Source organism: Harpia harpyja, chromosome 1, assembly GCF_026419915.1.
Source record: "Harpia harpyja isolate bHarHar1 chromosome 1, bHarHar1 primary haplotype, whole genome shotgun sequence".
Lineage (NCBI taxonomy): Eukaryota > Metazoa > Chordata > Aves > Accipitriformes > Accipitridae > Harpia > Harpia harpyja.
Window position 1 is genome coordinate 86,787,719 of NC_068940.1, and position 16,048 is coordinate 86,803,766.

General features: G+C 37.2%; 1 protein-coding gene across 6 annotated transcripts in view; it reads left to right on the forward strand.

The window, feature by feature from the left end:
- SLC39A12 (solute carrier family 39 member 12) overlaps nucleotides 1-15,289 on the forward strand; it is a 38,282-nt gene extending 22,993 nt beyond the window's left edge. For 5 of the 6 annotated variants that reach the window (XM_052803701.1, XM_052803711.1, XM_052803723.1 and 2 more), the window contains 4 exons: nucleotides 1,994-2,057; nucleotides 5,738-5,896; nucleotides 7,310-7,497; nucleotides 12,778-15,289. In XM_052803701.1, coding sequence (XP_052659661.1) covers nucleotides 1,994-2,057; nucleotides 5,738-5,896; nucleotides 7,310-7,497; nucleotides 12,778-12,906 — 540 coding nt within the window. In that variant the 3' untranslated portion in view covers nucleotides 12,907-15,289. Of the gene's footprint in view, nucleotides 1-1,993; nucleotides 2,058-5,737; nucleotides 5,897-7,309; nucleotides 8,703-8,760; nucleotides 10,018-12,777 lie in introns of those variants that run through there. The other variant, XR_008237505.1, reaches the window with a different exon arrangement.
- The last annotated feature ends 759 nt before the right edge of the window (nucleotides 15,290-16,048 follow it).

Sequence of the window (16,048 nt, forward strand, 5' to 3'; positions counted from 1 at the left end):
TAAGGGTAGACTGTCCCATGGGAAAAACTTCAGGATGTTCTGCAGTGAGAGTTAAGTGCATAATTAGCGAACAGATGAAATCTTGGACTGTCCTTGGGCATTTTTCTACAGATTTGAAGAGTAACATAAACAAGCTGGATATCTGGGAATGGTGCTTACCTATAAGAAGTTACATAATTTTCCATTGGTCTGTGGAGGGTATCCAGACAGATATATCTTTGCAAACTAAATTGACTCATACCTTTTAACCTGTTTTCTCTTTTTCCAACAAATCTCTTCAGTTTATATGTAGTATCTAGATACATAGGTTCCTGGTTATTTAAATCAGAATCTCCAGAGATCTTCTGTAATGCGAACTCCATTTTACTAAAGCAGTTGTGATGGGTAAGAGCCTCATAAGCCACTGCTAATCTCTCAAACACACTTGGGAAACTCTCAATTAAATGCAGAGCAAACAGACAAGTGAAGAATGTTTACTAATTTGTGAGCCACGTCATAGCTTCCTGTTTATGATAATGAACGACCCTGTCATTCCTCACAGCTGCAAGATCCCCCTAAAGTTATGTATAGAACACATGAACTAGCCTGGCTTAGCTAGTTTGTACAAGAGCAGCCAATTTTTCAGAATCATGTGAGTAATAGTAAGACAAACACTGGTTGACTAAGAAAAGCTTATAAATCCTTCAGGTCACTGATTAGTCTTGCAGTTTTGACTCAGAGTTCAAAGAAGTGGCATGTGAATAAATATTATAAGAGAAGTGGAACAATTACTGGAATTCATATGATTGGCTGCAATCATGGGAATTAAAGGCATTTATTTTTCCTTTAAAATGTAGAATTCAAAACCAAACCCTTTCCCTTCCCTCCTCATGCTTCTACAGCACATATCCCACATCACAACCAAGCTAATATCAGCCAAGAAACATATCCTGTTTTGCAGCCAGTACACATCTCTGCTATAGTTTTTGGAGTGGTGGCTGCTGTCCCTGACAAAGCACTCTTTCATGCTGCTGTTGACTCTTCACTGGCTGCCATAATACCTTTGATATGCTTTTGGGGCCAAAAAAAGAAAAGATAGTGATTATAAATTCAGTTTTTCTAGTTTCAAAGAAACAAGGTTTTTGGCTTATCTCACCCTTGCACAAATTTCTAATAATTTCTCTAGTCAGAAAGAAAAGCCCCAGAGAGGTAGGGGGAGAGAGAGGTTCCTCATATTCTCCCTTCTCTTCCCACAGTTGCAGTTTCTGTTAATTAAACATTAGGGCTGACACATCAAATTAACTCTCTAGGATAAGGACAAAGATACTGTCTCTTTCTTCAATTGCAGTAAGGGTAAATTTCACTCATTGCAGTGGAGTGTACTCATGTGCTGCTATGCCCAGCCAGTGATGCCTGATGCCAAGACAAAGCCCTAACTAAAGGCCAAGGGGCAAGGCACTGGAGCCTGTACCACCCTGAAGAAAAAAACCCTATATTTTGAAAGGCTGTGAAACCTACCTATGACCATCTTTTTTAGTCTTGTGTTTTCACAGAGTAACTGTGAAGAACATGAACTCCAAAGAGACTCTGGTGTCTACCCATTTTTCCCTGGAAATCCTACAGACACCCTATCCAGCAGGAAACTACAATCATCCGGTCATAGCAAAATCAAAAGATACAATTTGAATTATAATGTTCTTTTTAGTTCTGCATTTGGCTCAGATTTTTGTGTATTCAAGCAGAAACATGATTTTCTTGGGTTACAACAGTGCTTATGAATGTCTTTCTTCCTACCTGAATTAGACTGTAACCTTTTCTGGGCAAGGGAGATTTCTTTTTTTGTGTTTCTGCAGTACCAATCACACTGCCAGTGCTCAATAAATGATTCTAATGATATCTATGCAAATAACAGCGATTATCTTTAATTCAAAAAGCTTGAACTTATTTTCCTGTATTTATAGTAACAGCTGGAAGAGCCCTTTAACACTGATCTGTTATCTTTGCTTTTAACTAGAGAAGCCCAGAAGATTCTGAGCCTGGTGAAGTTCCTCCAGAGAGTAAGGCAATCAGCAAAAAAAGTTAGTATCAATAAAAAGACTAGACAAGTAACAGGAAAAGCCTTCAGACCTAAGATGGAACTGAAAGTGTGAAGCTGGCTTGGCTCTGCGTTTGCTATGTGCTACATCACCACATCTGATGGTGCTTGGCTACATAATTTAATCTCTGTTTAAAGACCTTTTCAGCTGCCAACGCTGTAATTGTGAAGTTCATTAATCTTATACTGTCCATGCTTTAGTGTTTGTTTACTCACTGTTGCAAACCGTTTTTCTAAAGGCTTTGCTTAAAGGGAAATATTCAAAATTTAACACAAAACAGATTTTTATAATTGTAAACTTTGCTTGGGCTTTTATTTCTGGAGGTAGTGAAATGGTTGTTTTGTTGGCTCACTATACTAATATAGTTCTGCTTCCTTCTGCTCTTACATGGTAAAGCAATAACCTCTTTAAACTAGTAATGATTTATTACATGTATGGAATTATGGGCTTTCAGTTTTAGGATAATCATCTGTTTTCTTCAGAGAGCTTCAGAGTAACTCCTATCTTCTCTGTTTTGTTGCTGCTTACTCCAAAAAATGGGAACATAGAGCATAAACCAAACTCTGCCTTTGACTGTACTTGTGTGACCTTTGTGAATTTAGTAGAGTTGTAGTTATTCAACTGAGAGAATAACATTTGAATTTAAATCTGTTTATTTACTATAATCAGCTCCTCTTTATTTTGTGATCTCAGATCTCAGGTCATCAGTTTGATTCATTTAACAATGTCATTATCTTCTTCTAGGTTTTTAATATTCTTCTCTGTTCTTGTGGACTTAATTTCCATTTCTGAGGCATTTGAAATCTGGATTTCCATTTCTTCAGTCTCATGTATCCAGCAGTACACAATCCAGTGCCAGTTTCAGTGTGACTATCTAGTCCATCTCTAGTTCAGTCCTAGAACAGTCCATTCTGTTCAATCATCGCTACCTGCTAAGCACAAACAAATTTCTAGTGATGTCAATGTTATTTGTTACAAATAACTAAATTTGGTGTAGACCTGAATTTGGGAGAGTTTCTCAGTAATGTTCTTTGTTTGGTTCCATTTTTTCCTCATACCTCAGTTTTACTTCTATATTAGAAATCAGTAAGGGAATCCATAGTAGGGAAGGGGGGTTGTTTTGTTTTAGGGTTTTTTTGAGAATACATATTTTCAAAAGTTTCTGTTGTTAGCGTTCTTATGAATAGCTAGATGCATAAACATACCTGGGTACCTTGATGCTGGGCTAAACTTCTAGGTGTTTTTTTTCCCAAAATGGAATGGAATCTGCAGCTCTAAGACAGAAGCCTGACATCTCCAGAAATGCCAGACTTCACTGTAAACGCATGTCAAGCAGGTCTGCGAGAGGAGTCAGTCACCTTAGATAGCCAATGAGTAACTCAGAAAGCAAGAAGCTACTGGAATAAAAAGATGTCTCACTGGCCTTCTCCTCATTTATCCACACTTATTCTATCAATATCTGAACAGATCAAACAGTAGCATTTTATATTTGGTATACTCAGTGAGACTTTACATTAACTAGAAATATTTTTGCTGTATGAGTAATGAAAACATTGGGAAAAAGTTCTATTTATGGATAAATGTTTGCTTTAAACTCTTATTCAAAGCTTAAAAAGTGTAATCTATGATCGGAGTCCTGCACCCATTAGCTTTATGAAAATTATGGTGTAGAACCCCCTATTTAAGCAGAGAAAATGATCAGAAGTAAATGTAGGATTGTTTAAGAAGAGGCTTTGTATAAAGATAGGGTAATAAGTTAATAGTTACTATTGCAGCAATATAATGCAGTGAGATAATTGCTAGTAACAAAGTTGCTTTAAAATAGGCTGAAAGTAAATTAAGATAAAGATTCAGATTTGTTTATATATGCATCTTCTTAACTTTCAGTCAAATAAGTTCACAAAGCTTACATTTGCAATTGCTCCATAATGTTAACCTGATCCCTATTATAGACAGCACGCTGGAGTGAGTTCCAGTAACCATGGTATATCTTTTTCAACAATCAGATACTTGAATAAAACAGACTAATAGTATCTCAGGGCAGGCCATGATTTCGTCCTCACCAGTGCTTATTACAAATCACAAACTTAATGTAATGCAGCAATCTATTATTTCTATGTAATTCATGCTCTGCACTATTGATTATAAACTGCCCATAGTGTTTAGAAAGAACTGTGCAAACTGGGGACATCCACGTCTGGCTCTGTAAGCTGGCAGGAAAATCTAACAAGCCTGCCAATTTTTCTGAACCCGCAGAGCTCCCAGGCAACTAGGGAGGATTTTCTGAATACAGTTGTTAGGCTTTTATGTGCTGTGTGTTTTTTTATAATAGTCTGAAGACTGCAGTTCTAGCCAGTTTCTGTAAGAAAAACATCTCCCCCATCACTATAAAATGGTCATCTTTGGAAAAACATTACTGAAGTGAAACCTTGTAATAACTATATTCAGACAGTTCTGTGCAGCTCCATGTTAGCTCCTTAGACTGTCATATTATGTCTGTGTGGGGCCAAAAAAGTCAGGAAAATGCCTGATGTTTAGGGCCCAAATCATGACCCTGCTTCTTCAGGCATAAAAGCAACCCTTTGCAAAGTGTTCTGTCCATATTGTGTAGAGGGAAGATGGATGAATTTCCTGAAAGGCATTAGAATGTCCTGCTTGTAAGATTGTGGATAAAATGGATGGAACAAAGTACAGCATAGGGGAGCCAATTATATATTGCTAAGCCTAGACATTGAGCCTATGTATCTATGAAGAATTAAAATCCCTCTCCATGAATCCATTCAGCATGCTGCATGGCTGTCTGGGTTACAGGCTGGATGGAGAGACTGGCCCTAATTCCCTAGCTTGATTTCAGTACTTTTATAACTAGTAGCACCTTTCCTCTCATGTCAGAGGCCTGGTCATGAACATCCAATGTACTGTTCCACACTAAAGCAAGGTCACAGAACAATATGGGAAAGAAAAATAGCCATCTGCATCCATGAGTGATGCTGCAGACAGGGGTACTATGAGCTTAACAGCCATTAATTGATTGGAACAAAAGTTGGAAATGAGCATGCTGTAATGCTGTACTAATAATGATATTCTGGGGCTTGTTGCCTTTCATCTCTGTCTTTCACTGTAATGCAATCTCATAAAAAACAGACACTGAAAATATTACTCAGTAGCAACATGCTTTACAGTATTACAGTGATCAGCTGCGTGAGACCAAGTATTCATCTTCATTATAGCTGTGCAATTCCATGAAAAACTCCCACCTTTTAAGGAAAAAAAACCATCTAGAATGCAAGAAAACTTGTGTGAATTTCAGTGACCAAGGAAAGATTAATGGAAACCTTTAGGACATATCATGAGACTGGAGTCAAACTGAAGTCTAAGTTTTTGTCTAGTAGTTGACCCCGTAAAAATAAAGAAGCTACTTCCTGGCATTTCCATCTCTGATTTATTCTACAACGTACTTTTTCATTTCAAGTGTATGGAAAGAAGTATAATAACAAGGACAAACCAGATAAACACTGTTGTCCTCTGATTATTATGACTTTTCATAGTGGTGTATGTGAAAAACCCCAAATAATTTGTAACATAGCAAAAATTACAGCATCTGTTTTTGTTAAAACTTCCAGGCTTTTTTGTTATTTGCTTGTTTGTTTGTTTTTTCCTAGGTAAGAAAATTAGCTTGTTAGCAATAATGGTTCTGGTGGGTGACAGTCTTCACAATTTTGCTGATGGCTTGGTAATAGGAGCAGCATTCTCGTCCTCAACAGAAACAGGTGTGACAACGACTATTGCTATTTTATGCCATGAAATTCCTCATGAAATGGGTAAGAAATATATATGTGTATTTTTCCTGATTGGCTTTGGAGTTCCAGGTTTCCCAAAGAATTCTTTCCTGTATGACATTAGTGGAAATTCTTCTTGCTTATAGCATCATGATCTATAACATTAATGTGTGAGATGGATATATAAAGAGGCTGTTTTCTTCTCTTTCCCCTTCACAAAAAGGAGAGGAGGCTTCTGCCCTCATTATTGGATGCCATCCCATCTCACTTTCTCCAAATGTAAATACCGTCAGGTCAAGAGTTATTCTCATGTGTACAGACACAAAAAAATAGTAAGCTGTGAGCAGGCGCCATGTGTGCACAATGGGCATGCCTGACACAACGGGCTATCCAAGAGTTTTAATATGCAACAGAGCCATTTAACAATGTATTCCTCATGCCACCCTCATTCCTGCTGCTGATCAAGAATAACAAGATAATAAAAGAAGATATATGACCCATTTTACTAGCGGACAGGACAGGAATATCATTCTACTGAACATTGCCCTCAATTATCTCCTTGTGGTAAATATTTCAGTATGGCTGAAATTGTTCCTGACATTGTGCTGATGAACATATATAAGTTGGCAAGTTTGAGATGAGAACTGCAGATTCTCATTTCTGTTCTTAAATGACTGAAGATTTCATGTGCTGTCTATGTAGAAAACTTCTCTAAACAAAAAGGTGCGATGGGTAATTTCTGTAAAACTGGTAACTCTTGTTTGTATAGCAAAGAAATTACTAAAATACTGAACCATTAACTCCAAAAACAGACCTTGTTAATTCTAGGGAGGTAGTGGCCCAGTGTCAAAGTGGCATTTCTATGCTCACAGAGAAGAATTTTTAAAATCTTTTACTTTGGACCTGTTGTGAAATTGTTTATTTTAGAAGAAAAATCTGTGATGGGATTCTGATGTACAATTTACTGAAGTTAATTAGGTCTGAAATCCGTGGAATTAAACTCAAACTGGAATCAGACTGGCATAGGTTTTTCTGACTTGCAGCACCTGTAAAACACTCAAAGATCATGCTGCAAATACACTCACATGGTTTGAACTGGCAAGTTCCCAGTCGAGAAAGATTTAGAAACTGTGGGAAAGCATGTGACTTCACTTTTGCGTGTATCCAAGTTGGAAATGTCACAGAACATCGAGAACTAACAGAAGGCCACTCCTGTATACTGTATGCTATCTTTAGGAACAGCTAAACAAATACAAGTTGATATGGGCTTTTTGTTTTTGTTTTTTTCACAGACGATGGGTTTATAACTAATTCTACAGAACTCTAAGGACAGTCCTCCATCATTCACTATCTTTGTGCATATCTTAATTATTTTCTTTCATGTGTTATTACCGAGAGTCTTACAAATATATTTATCAGCTAAGTAATAAGTTTTCTGTCTTTTTCTCTGTGCAGGAGATTTTGCTGTGCTGCTAAGTACAGGACTCCCCACGAAGATCGCAATTTTGATGAATTTTATAAGTGCACTAACAGCATTCTTAGGACTTTATATTGGCCTTTCTGTATCAACTGACCCATGCATTCAAAACTGGATTTTTACTGTTACAGCTGGAATGTTCTTGTATTTATCTTTAGCAGAAATGGTGAGAACTTCAGTCTATTGTTATATTTTCCTTTTAACACAGCCACATCACAGATGAATGTCAAACAAATGCAGGTGAATGAACTTGGAAGGAAAAACAGTTCATAGGCTTCTTGGGAAGAGCATGTTGTCTTCCCTGTGTGTGCACAGTGCTTAGAACTATAGTCTGGTTTTGTTTCATGTCACCCTCATACTAGGTGTAATTAGCAATACAAAGGTGAAATAAAGGCCATTAAGAGGGTAATATATGAGAAAGGCATAAAGGACTTTTAAAGGGGGAGAGGTAAACAATATCTTTTTTAGGCCTGATAGAGTTACTTAGTACAACATAAAGAAACATTTGAACCTGCAGGGGTTTTTAAAATCTTGAAGAAGTTGGTTACTTTTTTCTTTTTCCTGCCCTTTTCTTTATATATTTTTCATCCATTGTTTCAACATGAATTTGCTGTTTCTGAACTAAAATGCAAGATGCTTATCCTGTGCTCTTTCTGGCCAGCCTTTCTATCTCAGAGAGGTTTGGATGAGCTCCTAAGCAATTAAAAACCCATCAGATTGCCTCAACTTTTTTTGTATTTGCCCAACATTTTTCACACTCCCAGTTCCATAGCAATGATCTGACTATAGAAAAATAAAGTATGAAGATATACGGTAGGAGGAAAGTCTAAGGACTGCGGAAGAATGTGGTGGAATCATAACTCATGCAAGATGCCTCAGGCCACATAATTTATTGAAGAGATGGCTAACTGTTACACTTGTAACAATGCAGAACTTAATTACCTTGCCAGCTTTGTCACACGGCTCTTCAACCAGCCTGTGTTACTGTAAAGTTGCTTGCAAGCTTCTGAACAAAGATGGAATATTTTGAGTGATTAGATCAAGAGGGGGAAAAAAAGAGGTCTATCTCTTCACAAATTATTACTGTGTTTTTCCCAAGCCTGTTTGTCTCCGTGTTGTGTTCAGTACCACCCCCCACCTCATGCCTGAGATATCATTTACCAGGTTCAAGCATAATACCTTAAATCTGATATGCCATGCCACTATTATAACCTATATAAAAATCTACTTGTAATAATTGACCTTAGAACTTGGGTGTATTTTAGTCTATTTTTGCTACTGTAACAAAAGTAAAGTAAATATAAAGTGCTTCTAAGAGCTTATGAGGGAACTGCCTAAGGATTGTGGGTGTGTCAACAGTCCTGGCTGTGGGTGTGTCAACAGTCCTACCATGGTACCAGTCCTGGTACCACTAAATACCTTTATTTAGTGGTAAATAACAGACAAGAACACTGTGTACCAAGTTGCATCTTGTTCTGACACAGAGAAATTTGGAAGTGAGGCTGCCTACCTACTCAATAGGCATGGTTTTACTATTTGTGGCTAGGAATGATTTAGGCATATTTTTCCTTCAGTGTAGGATTGGCATACATCAGGGATCCACAAGCTCCTAGAACAACACCATGTTTTTCCCTGAGTCTTCAAAGCAATGTGCCAGCTGTAAATCCCAAGAGATGATATAGTTCCAGGCGGAGACAGGGACATGTTTTCCCTTGTCCTCGGCTTGTCACCATAATCTTGTTCTTGATGTGAAGAGGAGAAAGAAGGGAGAGAGAGGGAAGGATCTTATTTCTCTCACCTCCCTTTTATTAATAAGATTCCAATCCTATTGCCTTTCTTTGCATTTTGTCAAAAGAACTGCCATTGGGTTGCTCACCTATGTTCATCTGAAGTGCAAGTGTTGAATATCACGGGGATTATTTTATTTAAAAATATATTCCTGTAGCACTGCAGGAATCTATAGATCTGAAGAGTTTCGTATGTTTGTATAGTACCTCTCAAAAGAAAATAAGCCATGCTTTATGTATTTTTCAACTTTCTGCACAGAAATAACATCTATTCTCTGCTGCTTTCTCATCTACAAACAGCAGTCATCAGTGTTCCTGCCAATGGTGTACAGATACTTAATGATGTACAAAGCTTAACTAGAATTTTCAGTACTTGTTTTATGGGCTTTCACATATTCATGTGCTTGTCAGAGCAGCAGTTAAATAAGAGAGCAGCAGTTAAATAAAACTGAACAGCCTCACTGGTTTCTCCACTGAGGAACGCTGAGAGGTGTGAGGTGGAGGTTCATTGACAGGACAGCACTGTGAGACTGCCGCCGCAGTCAAGGTTACACAGAACTACTTCTGTGGCTAATTAAAGATTATTCATTTCTACAAATGGCATTCTAGCTCCACTAACAAGCAGGGTAGACTAATCATTTTAGACATTTGAGGAAAGGGACAAAAGATAAACTTATTTATATCTTTCATCATTTTTCAAGAAGGAATTCTGCAAAGCTTCATCTTCCCAGTAATTGGGGAAGGTGGAAGGGAGGAGTATTTTGTCTTGCAAATGTGTATGCAGAGGTGTAATATTGCAACGTAAATTGTTTGTTGCTTCAAGATACGCATGTGAATAAACACCTGTAATATTGTGGGTTTAGTTGTTGTTTAACCAAAATTAAATCCCCTGAAAAACAGCTTCTTATGAGTAGTATAGTGAGATTTTTTGTCCTTGGTATCTGTTTAGACGTCATAAGTATAATCATAACTTTGCACTATTTCCAAAGATCTTTTAATTAATAACACACCTTTTCTTTAACATACCTTTAACCTGAATTGAAACTTGAGACACCAATATATGGAATGGAACAGACTAACCAACTCCTAATGAATTGTTTCTTTGACAAAATATGTCCCCTTTTCCTCTTGGGAAACAAACCTGAAAATCTTGTATCAACCTCTTAAATGAGTATCTATGAAGTAATCATTATGGATAAATATTTATGAAATCACAGGCATTGTATTAAACCCCAAGCACTGGGATGTAATTTCTGAGTGATTGTACAGATCATATTGGTTTATATGATTCCTGACCAGAAAGACTTACTGTCTAATTTGAAAGGAGGGAGACAGAAGCAAGAAAGACAATAAAGATATCAAGAAGTAGGAGCTAACCGACCACTCCCTGAGGCAACTAACTGACTTTTTCTCTGACTAACCTTAAAAATCTTTTTGATTTTGGAGTTAAAGGAGTATTTTTAAAGTGACTTATTGGGCCGTTACAGCACAGCAGTGATGTCATATATGCCCCAGCTTGGTAGAACTCTTGTTTAGCCAGCACATGGTTGAGAGGCCCTCATGCCTTCTTTCAGCATGCTGCTTCCTAATTCTTCATATCTTCTGTGTGCTGATGATAACATGGGCTGGAGTGGGAATAGAGTAGTCCCTTGATAAACAGTAACTCTTTTGCCTCCAACAGACTTCGAGAATTAGTAAGTGTGATGGCATCCAACAGCTTGGATACGGTCCTATTTTCCCTTAATTTGTGAAGTGGTTTGCATCTGCCAGTTGAACAGGCTTATGCTTCCTAAACAATAAGCTTTTCTCTGCTGTACCGCACACATTTGTGTTCAGAGAGAGTCGGGGAACCATAGCTGATATGGTGTCAGCAATCAGCTTTTATTTTCAGAGATAAGCAGGGATGTCACATTAGGTAAGGCTATAGAAATGGTCTGTGCACTTGATAACATTCACATAGGTGAGGTGGAGGGAGCAGACATCTACATTGGACATAGGAAGGATACTACCTGCTCAAAATTCCTTTTTTAAAACTTTCTTAGGAACCTACTGTGGATGTGTGTAACATAAATTGGCACTGACAGCGATAAGAGGAAAAACTAGCTTTTGCAGTGGGAAGGGAAAAAGGTTCCTATTTAGAGAACTTGTTCACCCAGGCACTGGTGAAGAGGACAAAATAGACTGATTATAAGGATAAATAAGAAAGGCCAAAGGTCTAGGCTGGAACCCTGAATTCAAGCCTAGGTCTTAATTAACAGTTTTTACTTAGATACACAACAAAAAAACACATGCTCCAAACACATACAAGCTGTCAGTTCAGATTTTGATTTATGTCAGAACTCTGAGGTGTTTACATTTGCTTTAGATTAAAAGTTGCTGATGATCCTTAAATACAAATTAAATATAACTCCATGAGTTTCTAAGATGCAGATTTGTACGTAATTTAAACCACTGCCTAGTTGTTAAAGAGACCCAGGATGTTTGGGTTTACCTGTTATTTTTATGCAAATCTTTAAAGTGGAGGCAGATTTTTCACTATAGTTTTGTTTTGGGCCCATGCCAACTTCCAGAGAAAGAAGAGTGCAGAAGCAGACCCAGAGACACCCCCCCCCGACAGAGGGAAGGACAAGCATAGCAAATAGGTGTAAAAATACCCTGTTAGCCTCCTTGGTCAGCACCACTCCAGTGTCTCCCAGTGGCTGATGCTGTTACAGCTCGTGTGAAGAGGCTCTAAAGAGCAGAGGAATTAAGTAGCTTCATTCAAGCACAGGCTGTGAATGGAGCAGGAGGGGATGATGGGAGAGTGCCAGGACCACTCGCTCTTGTTTTGAAGTTCACAACAAATAGACAAAAAAACCCCAACCAAAACCAAAGGTCAATACAAGGCCATTGCTCTATATTTATTTCCAAAGTTGATGTGAAAGTATCAGCAGTCATTAGTGTCTCCCCTGGTGTCTATAATACATAAAGCATAAATACTAAGAGACTCGGAGCCTGAGGCATCATTTTCATAGGCTCTGTTGAGGCATACATTTTGTTTAAAACTTTGATAAAAAAGACCATGTAGGGTGGAAGGTCAATGTTAAGGAGCTTTTAATATGATTATAAACAGCTGCTGCTCCTTTACTTGATTGAAAACTCACAGAGAAAAATATTAGACGAAATTTTTTCAAGCATATTTTAAAAATCCTGTTTTCTACTTGTATGTTTACTAAAGCCCAAGTAAATAGGAGTGTTGCCAGTGATTTCAGTAAGAGCAGGATTGACCCTATATATAGTGCTGAAACAAAAAAACTCAAACTAGTTTATTCCCACAAAAGGGAATCACTAATTTTACTAAATAAGCATTTCCTTACAGACAGCTGTATAAAATTACTAAAAAGTATTGAGAAGTTAACAAATTTTGGAATCTCATTTATAATTCTTGTTGGTACTAGTAAAAGAACCAAAATGGGTAGAATTTGATTAATTTAAATATTTCACTGTCAAGATCAGTGTTGTTACAATGTATAGAACATGCTACAGATTAATAGCTATATTCAGAAACTCAGTATTTTGAAAGTTTTTTTTAATGAAGTTTGCCTTGTTTTCCCATAAGACTTTTTTTCCCAGAGATGAATATATCTGGCTCTCATTCTGGTGTCTTATTCTTTTTTTAGCTTCCTGAAATGACTCATATTCAGACACGGCGACCCTGGTTGATGTTTCTCCTACAGAACCTTGGATTACTATTAGGCTGGCTTTGCCTCTTACTTTTGGCTATATATGAACAGAAAATTAAAATTTAAGTTTTCTGTTGGAAATCTTGAAGTACCACTTATGACAGTGGATAGCATTATTCACAATTTTGTCATGTCTGCTATAGTGATATATAAATTAAGTTGCTGGGATTTTTATATCTGAACAGTAGATAACTATTTCACTTTATTAACTTATTGTTCAGATTTTGTAATTTTTTTTGTAAACATGAATGCTTAGAATTATGTTTTATTTGTTACTGAGTTTACCAGATCCCATGCTCAAACTCACAGGAGCTTTTGATTAGTTTTTACTGAGACTGTTCTAGTTGAATGCTCTAAGTGATCTCTGCCAGTCTGATTGAAGAAAAGAATAAAACACTTTTATATGCAATAATTAAAGTGGACTAACCATAGCTGAATAATTTGAAGCAGAAATGTTTTTTGCCTCTTAGTACAAAGAATAAATGTATTTCTATGAAACTAAAAAATATAGCAAAACTAAACTGTTAAATGGGATACAGCAATCTCATAATATCTACACTATCTATCTACTTTGTCAACATAAAGATCCTCAGTAGTCATATCTTACTGGTCCACTGTGGCAGGTAAAAAATGACAAGTGTAAATGTTGAAGCTTATGACCTAGAAGTCTGAGAATGCCCTTTTCCGACTGTGATGTAGTTTCTCATACATGTGATGGACTCTGTGACAGTTAAGCATTGGACTATAGTAACTGCCAGAGTTACTGCCTTCTGCATTATCCTACCTCTGATGGTTGCTCATAGCAAATGCTTATGAAGGATTATAAGAAATATGTTTAAAGTGGTTTCCCTGATATCCCTTCCAGGCTCCTCAAATCAAGGGATTCCTTGAGCCAGATGTTGCTTCTGAGCCATCATGTTTAATAAACACCAATAGCGCCTTCCGATCATCAATTAGCTTATTCATACATATGTGATGTCCATAGTGGAAAGAGCTTTTTCAGTTGTCTAAAGCACATGTAGCACATAGAACCTCATGGCAACTCCTTCTATCCTGAGTGATTTTTGTGTAATTAGTCGTCTTGATTTCAAGGAAATTCTGCATAAGCTGAGATGACTCATTTAATTTAGTATTGCAGGATCAAGCCTGAAACAAATGTACAAATTCTGCCCTGATTCTGAGGTGCTGAGCAACTTCCAGGAGGTACTGAGCAACACTCAGCTTTGCGATTTCTGCTACTTACGCTATCAATTTTTGGTGTAAGGACTCCCCCCTGCCTAATTTATATTTTTTATGAGAATTGAGATGCATTCTTTCTCCCTCCTCTGATAAACCGTGGAAATAGGGAGAACAAGTTACAGAACAAATATATATTCTTTATGCAGAAAGTGAATGTTTTCTTTTCCTTGTCTTAACTCAAGCTTGAAATATGGCTACATTATGACATGATATGACTGTCTCACAATGTGTCCTGTGTTTATTTGACAGCTCGTAGTGAAGGTACAATTATTCTCATATTACAAAGGGGAACAGCATCTACTCTCCTAGAGCAGACTATCAGAACTCTCAGTTTTCAAAGGCTTCATGGGCACCATACTACCTTATCAACAAAATGTAAAGTGAAAATAATTCTGAATTTCATTGGTTATAACAGCACAGATTCATGGGCTTGTGAACCCCTAGACATCCACAGACTTACCCTTGGGAAAAACACTTAATGATCATTTTAAAGGTAGATATGCGCTCATTTTCAGTGCCTGTTAGTTATGAGAATCTGTAGCAAATACCCCAATGCACATCTAAATGTACCTTCAGCCATTTACATACCTTCAAAAACCTTGTCCCAAACAATTTATCGAAGGTCACATAGGAAGTCTCTATCTGACTAGGGAAATGAACTGAGCTGTTTTAAGCCCCAAAGTAAAATCCTCGATTGTTTTATTTAGGTGTGCAAATATTATGACTGCTTTTTCTGTTGATTTAACTTTGAAAGATGAGCTTAGAAGCCATGACTGATGCTTCTCTTTTCAAAGTTTACATTTTTCAGGAGTTTGTACTTGCTTTTAGTAAGGTAAGATTTTTTAAAAGTGGTTTCCCAGTATTTCATCTGTTTGTATTGGCACAGAGTCACTACATGACCTTCAGTTGTGACAGTCAATTCAAGCAATAGCAGGACACCACTGGACGTAAGCAAAATCTATTCTTGTATCAGATGGTACAAATGAATATTGGAAACATTTGTTATTTCAAAGAGAAGAGCTAACATAGTTTGAATGTTTATGTATGCATAATGTTCACTACCACAGAAAACAAGATTACCAATATGATCATGTTTTGGCAATGTTATTGTATGCTGAAATATTTTTCTACTATTTATTAACATGTCTGAAAGAGGGCAAGTAATTTCTGGCAGCGTGTTACATTAAAGTTGCATATGAGCATAGGTTCACATCCTGACATGATCTGTGAACATATTGTATCTGCATCTGTTCAGAAAATGCCATCTTTTGGCTGTATATATTTATCAGGTTTCTTCATCACATTTAACAGCCAATTATATTTATACAGCTTCCACCGCAGGCACAAATGTGTTGATCAGAATGCCAGTTAGTCCTTATTTCTGCCACAGAGCTCATGTGCTTTTGTGGTATTTGTCAGCAAGTGAGCAGTTCAGTCACCATTTTGCCTTGGTGTCAAGTCTGAACACCTGAAGTCTCGTTACCGTACGGAAGTTTGAATTCCTGTGGCACTTGTGAGGGCCTCTGCTTCTCTAATTCTCTTGACATTAGTGTCTTTAAAAAGATACTGAAGGTGGAGTATTACCACACATAAAACAAGACTAGACTGTGTATTAGGAACAATGCATCATACAGAGGGATGGAAACTGTTCCTATAAGTCACGGAATTAGAAAAGTACATCAGTTTAAACCCAGAGAGATCAACCTACAGGATTCATCTATTTTGTCAATGTTCTCTGAGAATCCCAAGAAAAAGGGTAGAAGAATATGATATTGTGTCCTTACAAAGGAGAAGGTGGTGCACAATGCATTCTTATGGTGCATTCTCTTTTGTTTGTTTTAAATTCTGTAGAGTTTATTCATACAGATTCAAACAAGACTGTATTTAAAGCCACATATTTCTTTGTGTTCCTCTAAACCTAACAGACAGAGAGCATAATATGCCAATATTTTCATTGAGTCAGCTCCTG